The sequence below is a fragment of the Asterias rubens genome, chromosome 3 (genome assembly GCF_902459465.1).
Source record: "Asterias rubens chromosome 3, eAstRub1.3, whole genome shotgun sequence".
NCBI lineage: Eukaryota > Metazoa > Echinodermata > Asteroidea > Forcipulatida > Asteriidae > Asterias > Asterias rubens.
Window position 1 is genome coordinate 18,158,671 of NC_047064.1, and position 15,775 is coordinate 18,174,445.

Sequence of the window (15,775 nt, forward strand, 5' to 3'; positions counted from 1 at the left end):
GGAATCCATAGTAAGATATTTTCAAAGGTTTGATCAAACCTTTATCTTATATTTTTATGTTAATATATTTCAAGGCAAAGTATATCTTTTGTTTTTGGAACTGTTTGTGTTTTATTTTAATAGCACTAGACACTATTGGTAATTACCCCCAAAAACTTGTTTGCATAAAAATTTAATTCTTGGTAATGAGCAATGGAGAACTGTTGAAAGTATAAAACATAATGAGAAACGGCTCCCTCTGAAGTTACCCTATTTTTGAAAAGAGGTAATTTCTCACTCAAATAAGAAACGACTTCAGGGCAAAAGCCTTTGACTATGCATCTGTGAAAGCTAACACACAAAGTTGTGCAACACACAAATTTGTGCAACAAGTGTTTTTTCTTTCATTATTCTCTTGCAACTTCGATGACCAATTGAGCCCAAATTTTCACAGAATTTTTATCACTATACTAGCAAAGAACCCAATGGAGAGAAGACAGGGAAAGATGCTTCGATTTTAGATTTGGGAGGAAAAGCCCAGGGAAAATATTCCAGGGAAAACCCACCATAGGGTATGGACTGGAAACCCAATCCAAATAGTGCTCTCAGCGGGACTGAACAGAGCGAGGAAAATATACCACTATGGAAGCCAACCCTATTGCCCCTTTTACACTTTGGTTTAATAAAATAATATGTTTTTCTTTTTCAGATTGATGATATATACATGAACGGTAGCCTGTCAGACAATTATCTTGGAAGTACAGTCACTGGTTTCTCAAATGGTTCGATTGTTGTTGACTACATTGCCAAATTCACAGAGGAGAATGGCACAATAACCAATTCAAGTGCTGTAGATTCAGCTTTCAAAGCAACTTACATGGAAAGTGTCGAAAGCGGAAGCCTTAATGTCACAGTAGATGTTGCAGCCAGTGGAGTAACAGGTATAACATCAGTTTTAAAGGCAAAGCATACCTTTGGTTTTTGGAGCCGTATAATTGTTTAAATCATATATAAATGTACACTTATCGGGAAAACTAACCTGTGAAGATTTCATTTCAACAGATGGTTGCTTTTTTGAGATATTGATGAAAATCGTGACTAGTTATGTCTCGAGGCAAGAAGAACAATCGGTAATTGGAATACACATTATGGATAAACAGTTCTCAGATTCAAATTTTGGGGCATAAAAACTTACACATTTTTACAAAACAACATTACACCTGTCTCTTTAGATCATGAGATGACTTGTATATATGACAATTGAGGTATGGTATATTATGTAAGATAAATAACAATGGTACACAGATTCAAGACTACTGAAAATAAATTGTTGCATGATGCATGATGCTATAGTGCAAACCTCACCTCCAACTATGCAAAGTTTCATATCCTACATCCGTATGGACTGTAAAGGGGGTAACCCTGATCAGCCCCAGGAGTAGGTGGCAACAATAGTTGATTTGTAGCCTACACCTTGAAGTGGCCTTTAAGCCTGGTGTGTCTAGTGTCTTACATAAAAAAACAATTGTTTGAATTGTACTCACGTTTTTTTTCATCTGTCTCTTAGATCTGGATGAGTGTCAATCAGCCAGCGACAATAATTGTGCTTCGGATGCAGAGTGTATCAACATAGATGGTTCATTCACTTGTAGGTGCAACTTTGGATTCGTCGATAACACCCCAGAATACCCAGGACGAGTCTGTGGTAAGATGACAGAACATTAAACTTTACCCGGGCTGATTCATTTTATAATGTACAGGAAAGAAGCATCTGTTTCAGACAGGCGCTCCAGAGGCCCGCTGAACCAACTACTGAATTAAGTAAATTGAAAAGTGTGACGTCTGAAGCAGTTAGAAGTGACTGGACATGCTAGAAGTCAAAAGATCGACTGTTGCTTTTGTTCGGAGCGACTCAGGAGCGTCTTGGTTTCAGACGTTGATCTTGTCATGAGCCCAACCAATGTAAATGTTTAAGTTTGGGTAGACCTACATGTAGAGTCGCTCCTAATCTATTTGGTTCGGCGCGACTCTGGCGTGCCTGTCTGAAACCGGTTGAACATCTTACATATTGTCACGTAGAATGTCGTGGCCGAGTGGTCTAGTTCACCAGACGCAAGCTATGGTATTCTTGGCAGCAGTGTGGGTTTTAATCCTGGCAATGACACTTGTGCAGTTGAGCAAAGCACTGACCATATTTGCTTCTTAAAAGGTTGGGCAGGTAGTGCATTCTGCACTACCAACCAGGCTCCTAGCGGATGATCATGATGATACCCAAGCCAACATTCCCACAGACTGTGAATGGGGGTTACCCTGTTTCAGGCCCTGGAGTATTAAGTGGCATTAGCCCCTGGGGAGCACTGCCCTGGTGGCAGTTAATTTGGGTCGATAGCCCAAATCAGTTAGGTGTAGTACTCATACCTTGAAGTGGGCCGTTCGGCCTTGTGATGTCAGGCAATCTCTCATACCTACCATTATGTTTTTAGCTGGTAGTATCTTGTACAGTCAGTTACAGGACGAATGACTTTTGACTGACACTCCCAAACAAACCTTATTGACAAGTAAATGGAGATCTAGGATCTGAGGCATTGCATGGTGAGGTATCAATGTACATTTGGTTTGCGGTAACACCATGTGTGTATCTACTTGCCAGGTAGAGTTGTTCTTAGGGAACTGTCTTGCTTTATTCTACTGCCGCGGAGAAGATAAACGGAGGTTCGGGAGACTTCTCAGTTCTGAAAAGAACTGTCCTTCTTTTTAACTATTACCAGGGCGGATGGTATAGAAATTACTACTACTTTACTACTACTTTAGCTTACAGGATCGTAATTAACTGTACTGCCGCAGAGTCAGTTCAGAACTGGTCCCAATGTTATATGGAGATCGCCAAAGTTAGGGCTAGATAGCTCATCAGTTTGTAAGGCACCAGCATGTTAACCTGGAGATCGCAGGTTCAAATCGGGCTAATTAAATCCGGCTCTAGTAGATTTGTCTTTGTTCAAGCCAAAATGTTCAGTCAGTTTTCCTTGTTCAGTAGTTATGTTTATTAAACTTGTTATTTTTTTTCAATATTTAAACTGTGTTTACTTTTTCCTTCCAGAATTACTGGTAGTCGCCACAACAAGCCCCTCATACGTTGAGTTCACAACAGATGTTGAGTTCGTAACAGATGTTGAGTTCGTAACAGATGTTGAGTTCGTAACAGATGTTGAGTTCGTAACAGATGTTGAGTTCTCAACAGATGTTGATGACGACAACTTCAAAATGACAACGATGACCAATGAACAAGAAATGACGGAGGCTTTTGAGGAAGCAACTATCATGAGCGAAATACTGTTCACAACACGAGATATTGTTGACGAGGCCACCGAAGGTGTAACTGAGAGTCCGGAAGAGGTAATATTATATTTATTGCCCAAACCGACTGACCGAACAGCCATGCAATTACAAGAAAAGGATAATACACAATATTCATATTGCCAATATACATGTAATATCTCTTGGGAATGCTCTCCCACTGAACTAGTAGACACTCTCTCCAGCTTCAAGACCAACTTGAAAACTCATTTGTTCAGTCGTAGCTTAAAGTACCGTCATTAAGCAGAGTTCTTTTCTATGCGCCAGGAGTGTCTTCCTAACAGATATGGCGCACTACAAATGTCCATTATTGTATTACGTACATAAAATTGAAGCAAACATTACAATTAATTAAATAAATTACAATTGGGAAAAAGAACAATAGCATTATAAATATATTTATAGGTAAGGACAACACAGGCCGAGCCCGAAGTAACAGAGGAACAGAAATCTCGGACAACACCTGTCGATGAGTCAGAATCGACAACACCAGAAGAGGAAGCCGGCGTCGAGCCAACTGAAGGAGTGAGTGAAGAGCCAGAGTTGGAAATGACGACAAAAAGGGAGCCTGAAGTAACACACGAATCTGAGTCTACGACAAAACCTGCTGACGAGTCTGAATCGACAACATCAGCAGAGGTTGAACCCACAGAGCGTGTGACTGTTAAGCCAGAGGTGGAGAGTACAACTGAAGGCAGGTCTGAAGTGACGCTAACAAGAACGAGTAAACCTGAGGAAAATACCACCAAAGCAGTTTCAGTTGCACCCAAAAGCCCTGAAGTTACAGGACAGCCTATTGGTAAATATCAATGCAACAATGTTTTCCTCTACATTGAATGCTAATTAAAAAAAAAAAAAAAAAACACTCGATCAACATTCAATTTATAAGGGGCCAGTCTAACAGTCTTTGCTCATAGCGCTGTACAATAGGCTTTTGAAAAAACGGTGAGAATTAAGCAAAGATTTAAAATTGGCTAATGGATTAGATGCCTGATGTTCTGAGGAAGATGATTCCACATCCTTGTTACTGCTGCAATAGAAAAGGCACGATCCCCCTCAACTGCACTTGGTTCTTTCAATGTGAAAGTTTAGGAACAGGAGGGCAGATTTCTTACAGGTTCTTTGATGGACAATATTTACCACTGCCAGGATTGCAGCAGACGCTGACTGCTGACCTTTTTTAAACCATTTGATCATTTCAATGCTGTGTAAATATAGATACGTACAAACAAAAACGTATCTGACATTAATGTTTCTCAGATCAAAATTTCCAGGGGGATAAACATTTTGTTCTCATAATCACATTATTTTAAAGTGAAATAGTTCTCAGATTATTTTATACTATCGAAAGCTGCAGCAGTTCTGTCTAAGTAATTCCATGTTTCAAGATTGATTACCAAACGTATACATGTACAGACCCTCTTTACAAGACATTTATGACTACAAATGTATATCCTTTACTTTTCAGATCCGTGTTTCTCAGATCCGTGCGCTGGCAAAGCAAACAGTGAATGCATCTCCAAGGATGATGGGTCGTACACATGTTCCTGCATAGCTCTTTACTATGAATCAAACGGCCAGTGTGTAGGTAAGAATGAACACTGTCTGAGTAATTTAAAACCTCGACTTGAGTAAGTGGTGTTTGAAGCTTTGGATGGTGTGGAGAATAAGAGTAACTATAAATATAAAAATGAATAGTAGATTTGCGGGTACATCCATGTGTAAATCTCTTTTGAGGGAGATTGGTCGCGATGTTCGTAACAGTATACTATCCTCGTCTTCAGGAGAATGAGCATTTTATGCTATCAAAAATTTTGATGCTAATATTTGTTGAGTACTTATTACCAAACGTGTTCAGTGCTTCTAAGCTGGGCCCAATTTCATAGAGCTGCTTATAAGCACAAAATTCTTGCTTAGTAAAATCAGATTACCGGCCAAGACTCCACTCATTTGGTATGCTAAGTAAACAACAGCTAAATACCATTCACAAGCAATGTACGATTGCATGAAATTTTTGCCAGTAACATGTGTAAAATAAGCGGCCTATTTTCGTGCTTAACGACACTGGACACTATTCATGCTATTGGTAATTCTCATTTGGTGTATCTCAACATATGCATAAAATAACAAACCTGTGAAAATTTGAGCTTGATTGGCCGTCACAGTTGCGAGATATTAATGAAAGAAAAAAACACCCGTGCAACACGAAATTCTGTGTTTTTGGATGCTTGATTTCGAGACCTCAATTCTAAACTTGAGGTCTCGAAATCAAATTTGTGGAAAGTTACCTCTTTCTCGAAAACTACGTCACTTCAAAGGGAGCCGTTTCTCACAATTTTTAATACTATCAACCTCTCCCTATTACTCGTTACCAAGCAGGGTTTTATGCTGAATTTCTTTTTGGAGTAATTACCAATAGTGTCCACTGCCTTTAAGCAACATTTTTGCTTAAGCAGCTCTATGAAATGGCCCCAGCCCTTTGATTGGGCACAGGCTGCCAGTAATACTTACATGTGCATCATGATGTTTATTTCTGTGGTGTACATTTTAGCTTCCTCAACATTCAAGTGCCGTCTACGTGTCACTAGGATTCAGACCTTGCAGGCAGAGTTCACTGCTGAGCTGGCAGACCCAACGTCTCAGGATTTTCAGTCAATGGCTGCCGACATGACATCTGTCGTAAGTAACAAGATATTTTAATTTTATAACGCTTTACACTGGCGAAAAATCTACAAATAGATAAATTAAGATACATCAGAAAAAAAAGATTAAATTACCAAGTCAGTGAGTGGCAAGGAAGAACAGGTGACCAGCACCTCTACAAAGCCGTCCTGCCACAAAAGAATGTCTCGTTAGACCAACCCTCAGTTTAAAAAAAACACCATCCCTCAGATAAAAAAAATAAAAATAAAAATAAAAGGGGAGGGGGGTCTTGAAGGCAGAACTGACAATTCTGAACAACAACAAGAGCAGCAACAATGTGACACCCAAGTGCAAACATCATCCACTGAGAAGTCAGGTACAAATTTCTCCTATATACATATTATATTGAAGCAGAAGAGTCTTAAATAAAAATTATAGGTCAAATTCACTTTGTTGTAAAGCAAAGGTTTTTGAGCTAAGGGACACTTTTATGAAAACCGCTTGTGGCTGCTGTGGTCTCTAAACGGTTAAGAAAAACATAAACCAACCTAACTGTTGATTTGATATTCGTTAAAAAAAATTAAATTTTCCAGACATTGTAAAATTGTTAGTTATGTTGAGGCCTGAAAGACATGTCTGTCATTTCCTTTTTAGATTGATAGTATATTCATGGGGAGCCGTATGTCAAACCAGTACCTTGGCTGCACCATTTTTGGATTTTCAAGCGGCTCAATCATCGTGGACTACATTGCTCACATTGACGATGTCGAACCAACCAATTCCACTGTGGTGGAGTCTGCATTCACAGAGTCTTACATGCAAAGTGCAAACGACGGGAGGCTTAACGTCACTGCTGATGTTGCAGCTAGCGGAGTCACAGGTAATGAGGCCATGTGTAAAATTGATGGCTTTCAATGGCAATGCTGCAATTCCAGAGCAAAACAGCCTAAAGCCTTGTTCATAGTTCCTGTGATTGTGAGTCAATATGTTGACGTCACAAATTGACAACGAACAATTCGCAGCAGTTGAGTTGTGCTCAGTTCTCAACAACAGAGTTGTGACCTCAAGTTCACGTCAAATTCGCTTCGCATTCGCAGTTGCAGGATGTACATGTATGAACCGGGCTTAACTAAAAAATGTTGGTTTCCTAGTTGTTTTTTTTGGGGGGGGGGGTAAATTGAAGGCGTTTTTTCTATTTCAAAGTTTCAAAGGCAAACTATGTTTGGGTTTGAGTATAATATATCTTGGTCTCTTTATACACACTTTCATCCGTTTTATTAAAGGCAAAACAGCTTTATCTCTGTACTTTTCTCAAATTGTAACTTTTCAAGTTTTCTCAATTTGCCACACTCCATCTCTAGATTTTGATGAGTGTCTATCCACCACGACCAATGATTGCTCGGTCAATGCCAGCTGCATCAACATTGAGGGAGCGTTCACTTGTGAATGCCACTCTGGACTTGTTGATTTGGCCCCGACAAAACCAGGACGATTCTGCGCAGGTAAGATTTTCTATATTTTGACTCTTTCAAGTAGAGAGATAATAAGTAGGATTTGAAACTTTGCATGGCGGAAGTATAACTGAGGTGAATATACCTCTCTCCTTTATGAGCTATGTGGTTCTGAAAAGAACTGGTGGTTAAGGATCGGACCATACTGATCAACACACAGGACCAACGGCTTAACGTCCCAAAGACGAAGCAACATTGGTGAAATGTCTTGCTTAAGAACTTGTGTCAAAAAACCCTTCTGTTAATGATAGTGTACCCAGTTTTTTTTTAAGGTGCATAATGTAGCACAACACACTGGACCTGCTAGAGTACAAAGCAAAAATGTTTCTAAAAGTATCTACTGCAGGACACCAGCGTCAAGACTGGGACTCAAACCCACATTCCGCTAACTGCGAGTGGAATCAACAGAGAACGACTCGAGTGTGTTTGACCACAACTTTTCACTGTTAATAGAACTTAGTGGGTTTTTTTTCTTTGAAGTTCACACCAAGCAAGGCTAAAAGCCACTCTTGGTATGGGGCTACAAGAAGAACAATCAATGAAGCGTAAAAAAACTTGGGGGAGCTGAAGGTAATAAATTGATATTAGGTAGGAATTGATATTCCTCTTAAAACAATCTAGATTGTAGGATGGAGGGAAGCATGCATCAGGCAGGGAGTTCCGATAAGATGTAGTACGTGGAATAAAGCTGTGTGAATGGCGGCTTGTACTACATCTCAGCAGATAAAGAGTGTATGGCTATGAGAAGAAGCAGAAAGTCTAGTTTTACGCTAACAAACTCTGATAGAACGAACTGTGTTTTATTCTTTGCTCCAGCTCCTCAACCTAAAGTGTGCGACAATCAAGCTGATATAGACTGCTCACCGTATGCTGCCTGTTACGACACTGACACACGCCCAGAGGGTTATAGCTGCCAGTGCCTCTCTGGCTTCCGTGATCAATCCCCAAGTATCAGCCTCATGCCGGGTAGAGTCTGTGAAGGTAAAATAGAGCTTGTTATAAAGAAGCATCTTTTTAGCTTTGATTTTGGCCATTGGCTTTCGCAAGGAAATCACATAGCTTTAATGATAATAGCAACAATAATATTAATAATAATGGACATTTGTAGTGCGCACTATCTGTCAGAAAGACATTCCAGGCGCTTAGAAATAAATTTTGCTAACGACGGTACTTAAAGCTTTGGCTGAACAAATGAGTTTTCAAGTTGGCTTGAAGCTGAAGAGAGTGCTACTAGTCTGAGGTTCAGTGGGAGAGCATGCCAAAGAGATGGTCCAGCATTTAATAAGGAACAGTCTCCCCAAGTGTCCTTAGATCGACGGGATATTAAGGAGCATAGTGTTTGTAGAGCGAAGCTGTCTGGTAGAAACACTTTGCTGCGTTGAATCCTGGATGTATCTTGGAGATGTACCATGTTTAGGAGTAGAACCATTTGGCTCAGAATTTTCATTCAACTGTCACTTTGTTTCTGTCTTTAGAAATTTGCCCTTCCAGTAACTGTTTCAACGGAGGTTCCTGTGTGAGTGTTTATGAGACTGGAGAAACAATATGCAGGTTTGTCGGTCATTTTATTGTGAAGATTTAAAGTCAAGGGATAGAACAGTTGTGTTTTAAGAGTAAGATCATAGATTGGTTTTTGTCAAAGTACACAATGTAGTGCTGATATGCAAAAATTATGGATACACTGTCTACTTGTTGAGAAAACATCAACAACTGTCAGATATTTTCAAATCCAAACGCGTTCTGAGGTCACAGCAGTGTTGTCACAGTAGCATTTAACACAAACGCAAACCAACCCTCAGAAATCTGAGAAACGATTCATGCATGAATTATTTCTCAGATTCAATTGTTTCTGGGTGAAAGAATATCCGAACCAAGTTACCTCAAAGGGAATCCTTTCTCAAAATAGTATACACCTTCAACAGCTGCTGTGCTTCTCACCAGTCAGTTTTTATGGTCATTCATTTTTGGAGGATTTACCAACCTATGACCGTAAATGTACCTATTGAAGGGAGTGGCGAGCATAATATGAGATTTGAATGTAATTTTTCACATGTTTGTACATGTAGTTCCACTTGAGTATCTTATTTGGGTTTTTTTTTTTTTTTTTTAATCACAGCAATCTACTTCCCTTTCCAAATTAGTTCAAAATGCAAAAAAATTGTGGCTTTGAATTCTACATTTTGTATTTGTAGCTTCTCTGGATTTTTAATTTTCTTTTTCAAGCAGGCTTGTTAGTTCCTAGAATAAGCAGCATTTTACTTGCCTTTTCCTCTATCACAAGCTATTTTTTGAAAGCCCAAACTAAAAAAAAAAAAAGAATTCTGCCAATAAAAAATGGTATTCATATTTATTTTTTAATTCCACAGATGTCCAGAGGGCTTCGACGGGACCAAATGTGAGAATGTTGTTGAATCAGGTAAATGAGTAGTCAAATTGTAATCAATAAGAATATCTATTTTAACAATTTGACTGAGAAAAATGTGAAAGGGGATTGACCAAAATAGTAATTTATTTTGTACATATAGATCTTTATGCGTCAAAAACATTTATAAAGATTTATCTAAATTTGAGGTGACAAAACAAATTTGACTAGAAGGGATATTTAAACCAGCAACCTCTGGTATCGTGCTGTTCCAACTAAGCGTTCTACATGTAGGCCTATTATGGATGTCACCACAGATTGTCGTATCAGTGTTTGGGGTGCCATTAATTCCGAGGCCACAGTTTCAAATCCTGGTTTCCTTTTTTAGTTTATTACCAACTGTTTATTACTAAATAAAGAATCACATTGTGATGGAATTATTAAACTCAGCAGAGTCTATCTCGAAAGCTAGTTAGCCTTCGAAAAAAGACTTTGCTAGGTCTAAAACTTAAGGCTATTGACTGTTTTTATTTTTAAGCAACTCACCCATTCTTTGTTGCCGTAATAGGATTATCAGAAACGCTAATCCTAGTGATTAGCCTGATCTCTGTCGCCAGTCTGATCCTAATCGGGATTACTCTCCTCCTCTGCTTCACCTTCTACCATCGTCACACCAAGGAGAGCATCAAGAAGCTGTCTCTGAGGTCAACGAGCAGAAGAGGGGAGCCGTCTCGCTTCATGCAGGATGCTGATGTATGGGATCCAATCATCATGGATGATAGATCGAGTAGTCATGGTAGCAGTAGTCAGCAGACTCTCAGAGAGGTTGGTGTTAAAAAAAAAGCTCCAGTAAGCGGGGTGGCTCAGAAACGATTTCAACAACCTCCACTATGGGAGTTTTGTGCACAGAGCTGTCGGAGAAAAAAACAAAATGTAAACCGGGTAATTTCGATCCCATATCATGCTCAATCTTCAAAATTTTACCACCAGAGGATTGCCATGTTCAAGGGCTTTCCTCTCGTACAAAACATAATGCTCTGAAGATTTTTAAGGCGGGGCTAGATGCGACGGCGTGAGCAGGCACCCATTAGAAATTGACGTACACTGTGCGTGTATACAATGTAATGTAAGTCGTGAACTTTGCTGAATTCCACTTAAAATGTTTTCGATGAATAAGGACATCGAGTCATATGATTATAAATAGGTTTCAATTGTGTGAAAAAAACAATCATTTTGTATGCCCTTGTCCAGAGCTTTTCTGCGAGATTTGCGAAAAGCCCCGTTACGTAATCACTCTCAAAACGTCATAAGGAGATAAAGCCGCTTTGTTGCAGCGTGGATGTATAACAAAGCAAACTCCCACAAATGACGTCAGCGGCATTGTCCTTTGACGCCCGCTCTCAACGGCAGAAGTGTTTTTAGTTTTCAAAAAACCTTTAGGTAGGGCCCTGATTTTTTAATCGATAATTACGAAAAGTTCAGAAGTGTACACATATCAAAATTACATTAAAATGGTGAACAAGTGCATTATAAACAAGTAAAAATACCATTTCTGTTGAAAACATTCCGCTCAGGTAGCTGTTTAAAACTGAAAAGGGGTGTAACAATAAAATGGTTAAAAATGGTTTATTCATTTCATAATGGCACAGCAGCATAAAGCTGAATTGGGACATTCTCATTAAAATAGAAAAAACAGACTATATAATAGTGTAAAAACAAATGTAAAAAGGTATAAAATTATACACATTTGGACTGGCAATGAGGTCACTCAAGGCTGAAGGCCTAGGGAACTAGGACCCTCTTCTCGTCATTCACAGGCCCATGGGGGACAAAGTTCTTTCAAAAAAATATTGGGGGTGGAATGGAATTTGCTTTTGATTATTGATGTGAAGTAGTTAAACCATGAGAGAGTGGAAGAGTAAACTAATTAAATCAAATTCCCTGGCATATCATTGATATGTTGCACAGAATAAGCTTCAAAAACTCTACAAAATGCTTTAATTTAAACACTGCAGTTTTGTGTGATTTTTTCCAACATGTTCTACACGTTATAAAGTAACCCAGCTAAAAGAAAGTACAACATTTTCAAGCAGAATTATTATTACTCTACAATTTTAAAACAACTAAATATTGATTTTACAAGTATAAAATTTACTCTGCAAAAGTATCTTACCTTAATTGAAACTTTCTTTTCTTTCTCAGCCTCGACACAACCAGCAGATGACAACTTTCTCTGAGCAGGTACGTCATGACAGCCATGACGACGGTATCAGCAATCTGGATTTCATCGACGAAGAAGTGGAGTCATTGGCCAGGACAAACACAACTGCTATGAGCAAACTGCCAGAGGTTGAGGTAAGATCACTGATCCTAAACTGAGAACACATTTAGATGAATTTTTTGTTGTTATATTTTTTGATAAGAAATCGCCACAGTATACCCTCCCTTTAATCTAGGCACTTATAATAATAATAAAAATAACAAGTTCTTACGAAGTGATTTTCACAATAATCGTCTAAATGCACTTTACATTAGTGCCCTGGTCATTACCTTTTCATATGATGTCAGACCACTGACCACAGCATTAATGGTCTTCAACAGGATGCCTGATTGTCCAGCTGGAAGAAAGTACCAAACCAAACTGAATCAATTCTTTCAACATTATTCTTTATTCCTGAATAATCACCTTAAATCACAAGGCCATGGACGGCCACTTCAAGCACTTCAAGGTGAGGGTGTTTGGACTATCGACCCCATCCGAGGCACGCTGCCACCTACCGTCTTGAGGTTGAATCAGGGTTACCCACTTCACAGTCCGTAAGGATGTAGGCATGGGTTTCATCCACTAAGAGCCTGCCGTCGATTTCACGCAACTCTTTCCTAACTTAAGACTAATCTTAGGACTTAGGACGAGTCCCAACCCTGCACTGTAGCATGCAGACCTTAAGATTAATCCTAAGTTAGGACGAGTTACTCGTCCTAACTCGAGATAAGATTTGTCCTTACTCTTTGTGAAATCGATGGCTGGTTTGTAGAGAAGAATACACTACCTTCCAATTTAACATTTGCCAATGTTATTAATATTAATATTATTGTTATGTGTTTTTTGCAGAGGAGAATGCGAAGGGAAGTTCCATCCCTCGGTAACTACCGCCAGCAAACTGACATCGATTCAAACTTTGTACGACCGTACCTAGCTCCAGAGACGATCCCACTTGACAACTATTTACAGGTACAGTTTAAAATGTCATAAAAACATCTCTTCTTGTTCTTTAGAAGGTTCGTTGTAACTTTTGAGTAATACACTGGGTCTTAATATGCTACTTGAACAAGAACTATACAGAAATTCTAACATCTTGGTTTGTCGATTAAAAGTGTGTTTCAACTGGATTCGGTCAAGTCTGAAAGTAATTAAACTTTAAAACACATTTAAAAAAACTCTTTGGGCATTTTCCAAACATCGGTTTAGGCTCCGTCTCTGACTCCAGGCTTCCTTTGATGTTGGAAACACCATACAAAATGTACACTGCTCCAAAGTGGATTCTGAAGCCTAAGTAGGAGCCAAAGCTTAAGCCTAGGTTTGAAAGATCACAATCTCACTCTCCTCAAAGTACATGAGATAAATAATAACTAGTATTGAGTACATACTCCCCCCTGAAAAATCATACACAACATACAATTTCAGTAGAAAAGGTAGATACACAATGTTTGAAAGAAGGGTAAGGGAAAAGAAAAAGGCTTAAGTTATTAAAGATTTTGGGAAAAAGGTACATGTATGTTTTCAAGAGTTTCCTCAATTGGTCTGTTGAATAACGATAACATTTTAAAATTATTGCTTTTTACCTAATTACCCGATCAAAGGATCCACGCCGCTACTCTGCTGCCTACGGTGACAATTCTCGCCACTCCTCCTACGGTGAAGATTCTCGCAGCTACGGCTACCTTCGGCCCTTAAGGTCAAGTGCCGAGCCACACCATCACCATGGAAACATGCACCTCCAGCAGGATCTCCGAGCCGATAGGATGTACTTTCCCGCCAATGACCCCGCCATGATGGAGCCTGGATTACAGAGGGGGCCTAGCCGTCAAAGTGCACAGCATCCTTCAGCGTCTCATGTGTACATTCCGGCAGCTCCCAGTGGGAACCCCCCTCCCCCACCTCCACCACCTCAAATCCGGGGTTATAACCGCAACTACTAAAGCAAGTTGTCTGAAGAGCGGCCAATGCAAAAAGAACCCAGTACAGCCACTATATACGTGTACATGTACACCAAGCCTGAGATTTTCAAACACTTCATTTCCAATGTGCCATTGTCTTAGCTTTGGTGTGGCTTTGGTTTACTGAGAAAAAAAATTCTTTACAATACTCTAAATTTAAGCGCCTCTTTTTCGTCAGAGCCCAATTTCATACGCCTGTTTTTTAAAGCAAAAAAGTAGCTAAGCACAATGACAAAACGTTAACCACATTAAGGTTACCAGCCAAAGTACCATTCCACATCTATCATGTGTGACTGGTATCATGCTCATTGTTGCTAAGCAGAACATTTTTAGGCATTATTTGCTACTTAAACAGCTCTATAAAATTGGGCCCAAGGCACAATTTCATGGCTCTGCTTACTGTGGTGGAATTAGGTGCTTATTAACAGCCCATAGAATTGTGTATTTAACAGGCACCGTAAGCACAGAATATTTGTTTATTAGGAGAGCTCATTTTGTTGCGTCTGACGTGTTAGGGTTTGTTGTTAACCACGTCTCACTGTTAGCATTTATATTGCCTACATCAGGCCCAATTTCATAGAGCTGCTTATAAGCACAAAAAGCAGCTAAGCGCATCAAAGTTATGCTAACCAAATTAAGGTTACCATCCAAACTATCATGTTTGTGACTAGTACACTGGACACTATTGGTAATTGTCAAAGACTAGTCTTCTCACTTGGTGCATGTATCTCAACATATGCATACAATAACAAACCTGTGAAAATTTGAGCTCAATTAGTCATCAAAGTTGCGAGATAATAATGAAAGAGAAACACCCTTGTCACACAAAGTTGTGCACTTTCAGATGTTTGATTTTTATACCTCAAATTCTATAAAACCTGAGGTCTCGAAATCAAATTCGATGAAAATTACTTTTTTCTCGAAAACTACTTCACTTTAGAGGGAGCCGTTTCTCACAATGTTTTAATACTATCAACCTCGCCCCATTACTCGTTACTAAGTAAGGTTTTATGCTATATTTATTTTGAGTAATTACCAATTGTGTCCACTGCCTTTAAGCACAAAAAGCAGCTAAGCGCATCAAAGTTATGCTAACCAAATTAAGGTTACCATCCAAACTATCATGTTTGTGACTAGTATCCTGCTTATTTCTGCCAAGCAGAAAAATGTTTAGCAATATTTTATGCTTAAGCAACTCTATGAAATTGGGCTAAAGCCTCGCCCGGTAAATAATTATTATCAAGTCCATTTTTGTTAAAAAAGATTCTTTAAGGTCAAAATAAGTTTCGTTTTTATCTATTTTCCCCAATAGAAAGCGTCCTCATGAACTTGAGGAGAAAAAATCCACTTAAGAGAAAAAAATTAATGCCACTTTTTGTCCGTCCAGTGGGTATGTTAGATTGCCAAAGAAATCAATGCCTGAAAAAGCATTCACTGAACGTTTTAGTTCTTTGTGGTTTTTTAATGTCAGTTTTGGTCCAAATACTTTTAGAAATTAATTTTGTTTAAACTGTATTCATAAATTTATACGTAAGTGTGTGCATGGTAGACACATCTCGATAGAACTACCTTCTTTTTTTTCCCCGGTCAATCTTGATTTACATATTTAGTTAATACTTATAGTTCTGAGATTTAACCATATATTTTTGTAATCTTTTTGTTTACATTCAAATTCATAGTTTGCCTACATAGAGAATGCATTGATGCA

At 38.9% G+C, this 15,775-nt stretch overlaps 1 protein-coding gene across 1 annotated transcript; it reads left to right on the forward strand.

The window, feature by feature from the left end:
* The first annotated feature begins 3,882 nt into the window (after positions 1-3,882).
* Positions 3,883-12,228, forward strand: LOC117288119 (63 kDa sperm flagellar membrane protein-like). Its single transcript, XM_033768819.1, has 10 exons — positions 3,883-4,132; positions 4,802-4,921; positions 5,885-6,012; positions 6,631-6,856; positions 7,338-7,478; positions 8,304-8,468; positions 8,963-9,038; positions 9,854-9,903; positions 10,418-10,674; positions 12,052-12,228. The coding sequence occupies exons 1-10, from the start codon at positions 3,883-3,885 to the stop codon at positions 12,226-12,228; spliced, it is 1,590 nt and encodes a 529-aa protein (XP_033624710.1).
* Positions 12,229-15,775: the final 3,547 nt, after the last annotated feature.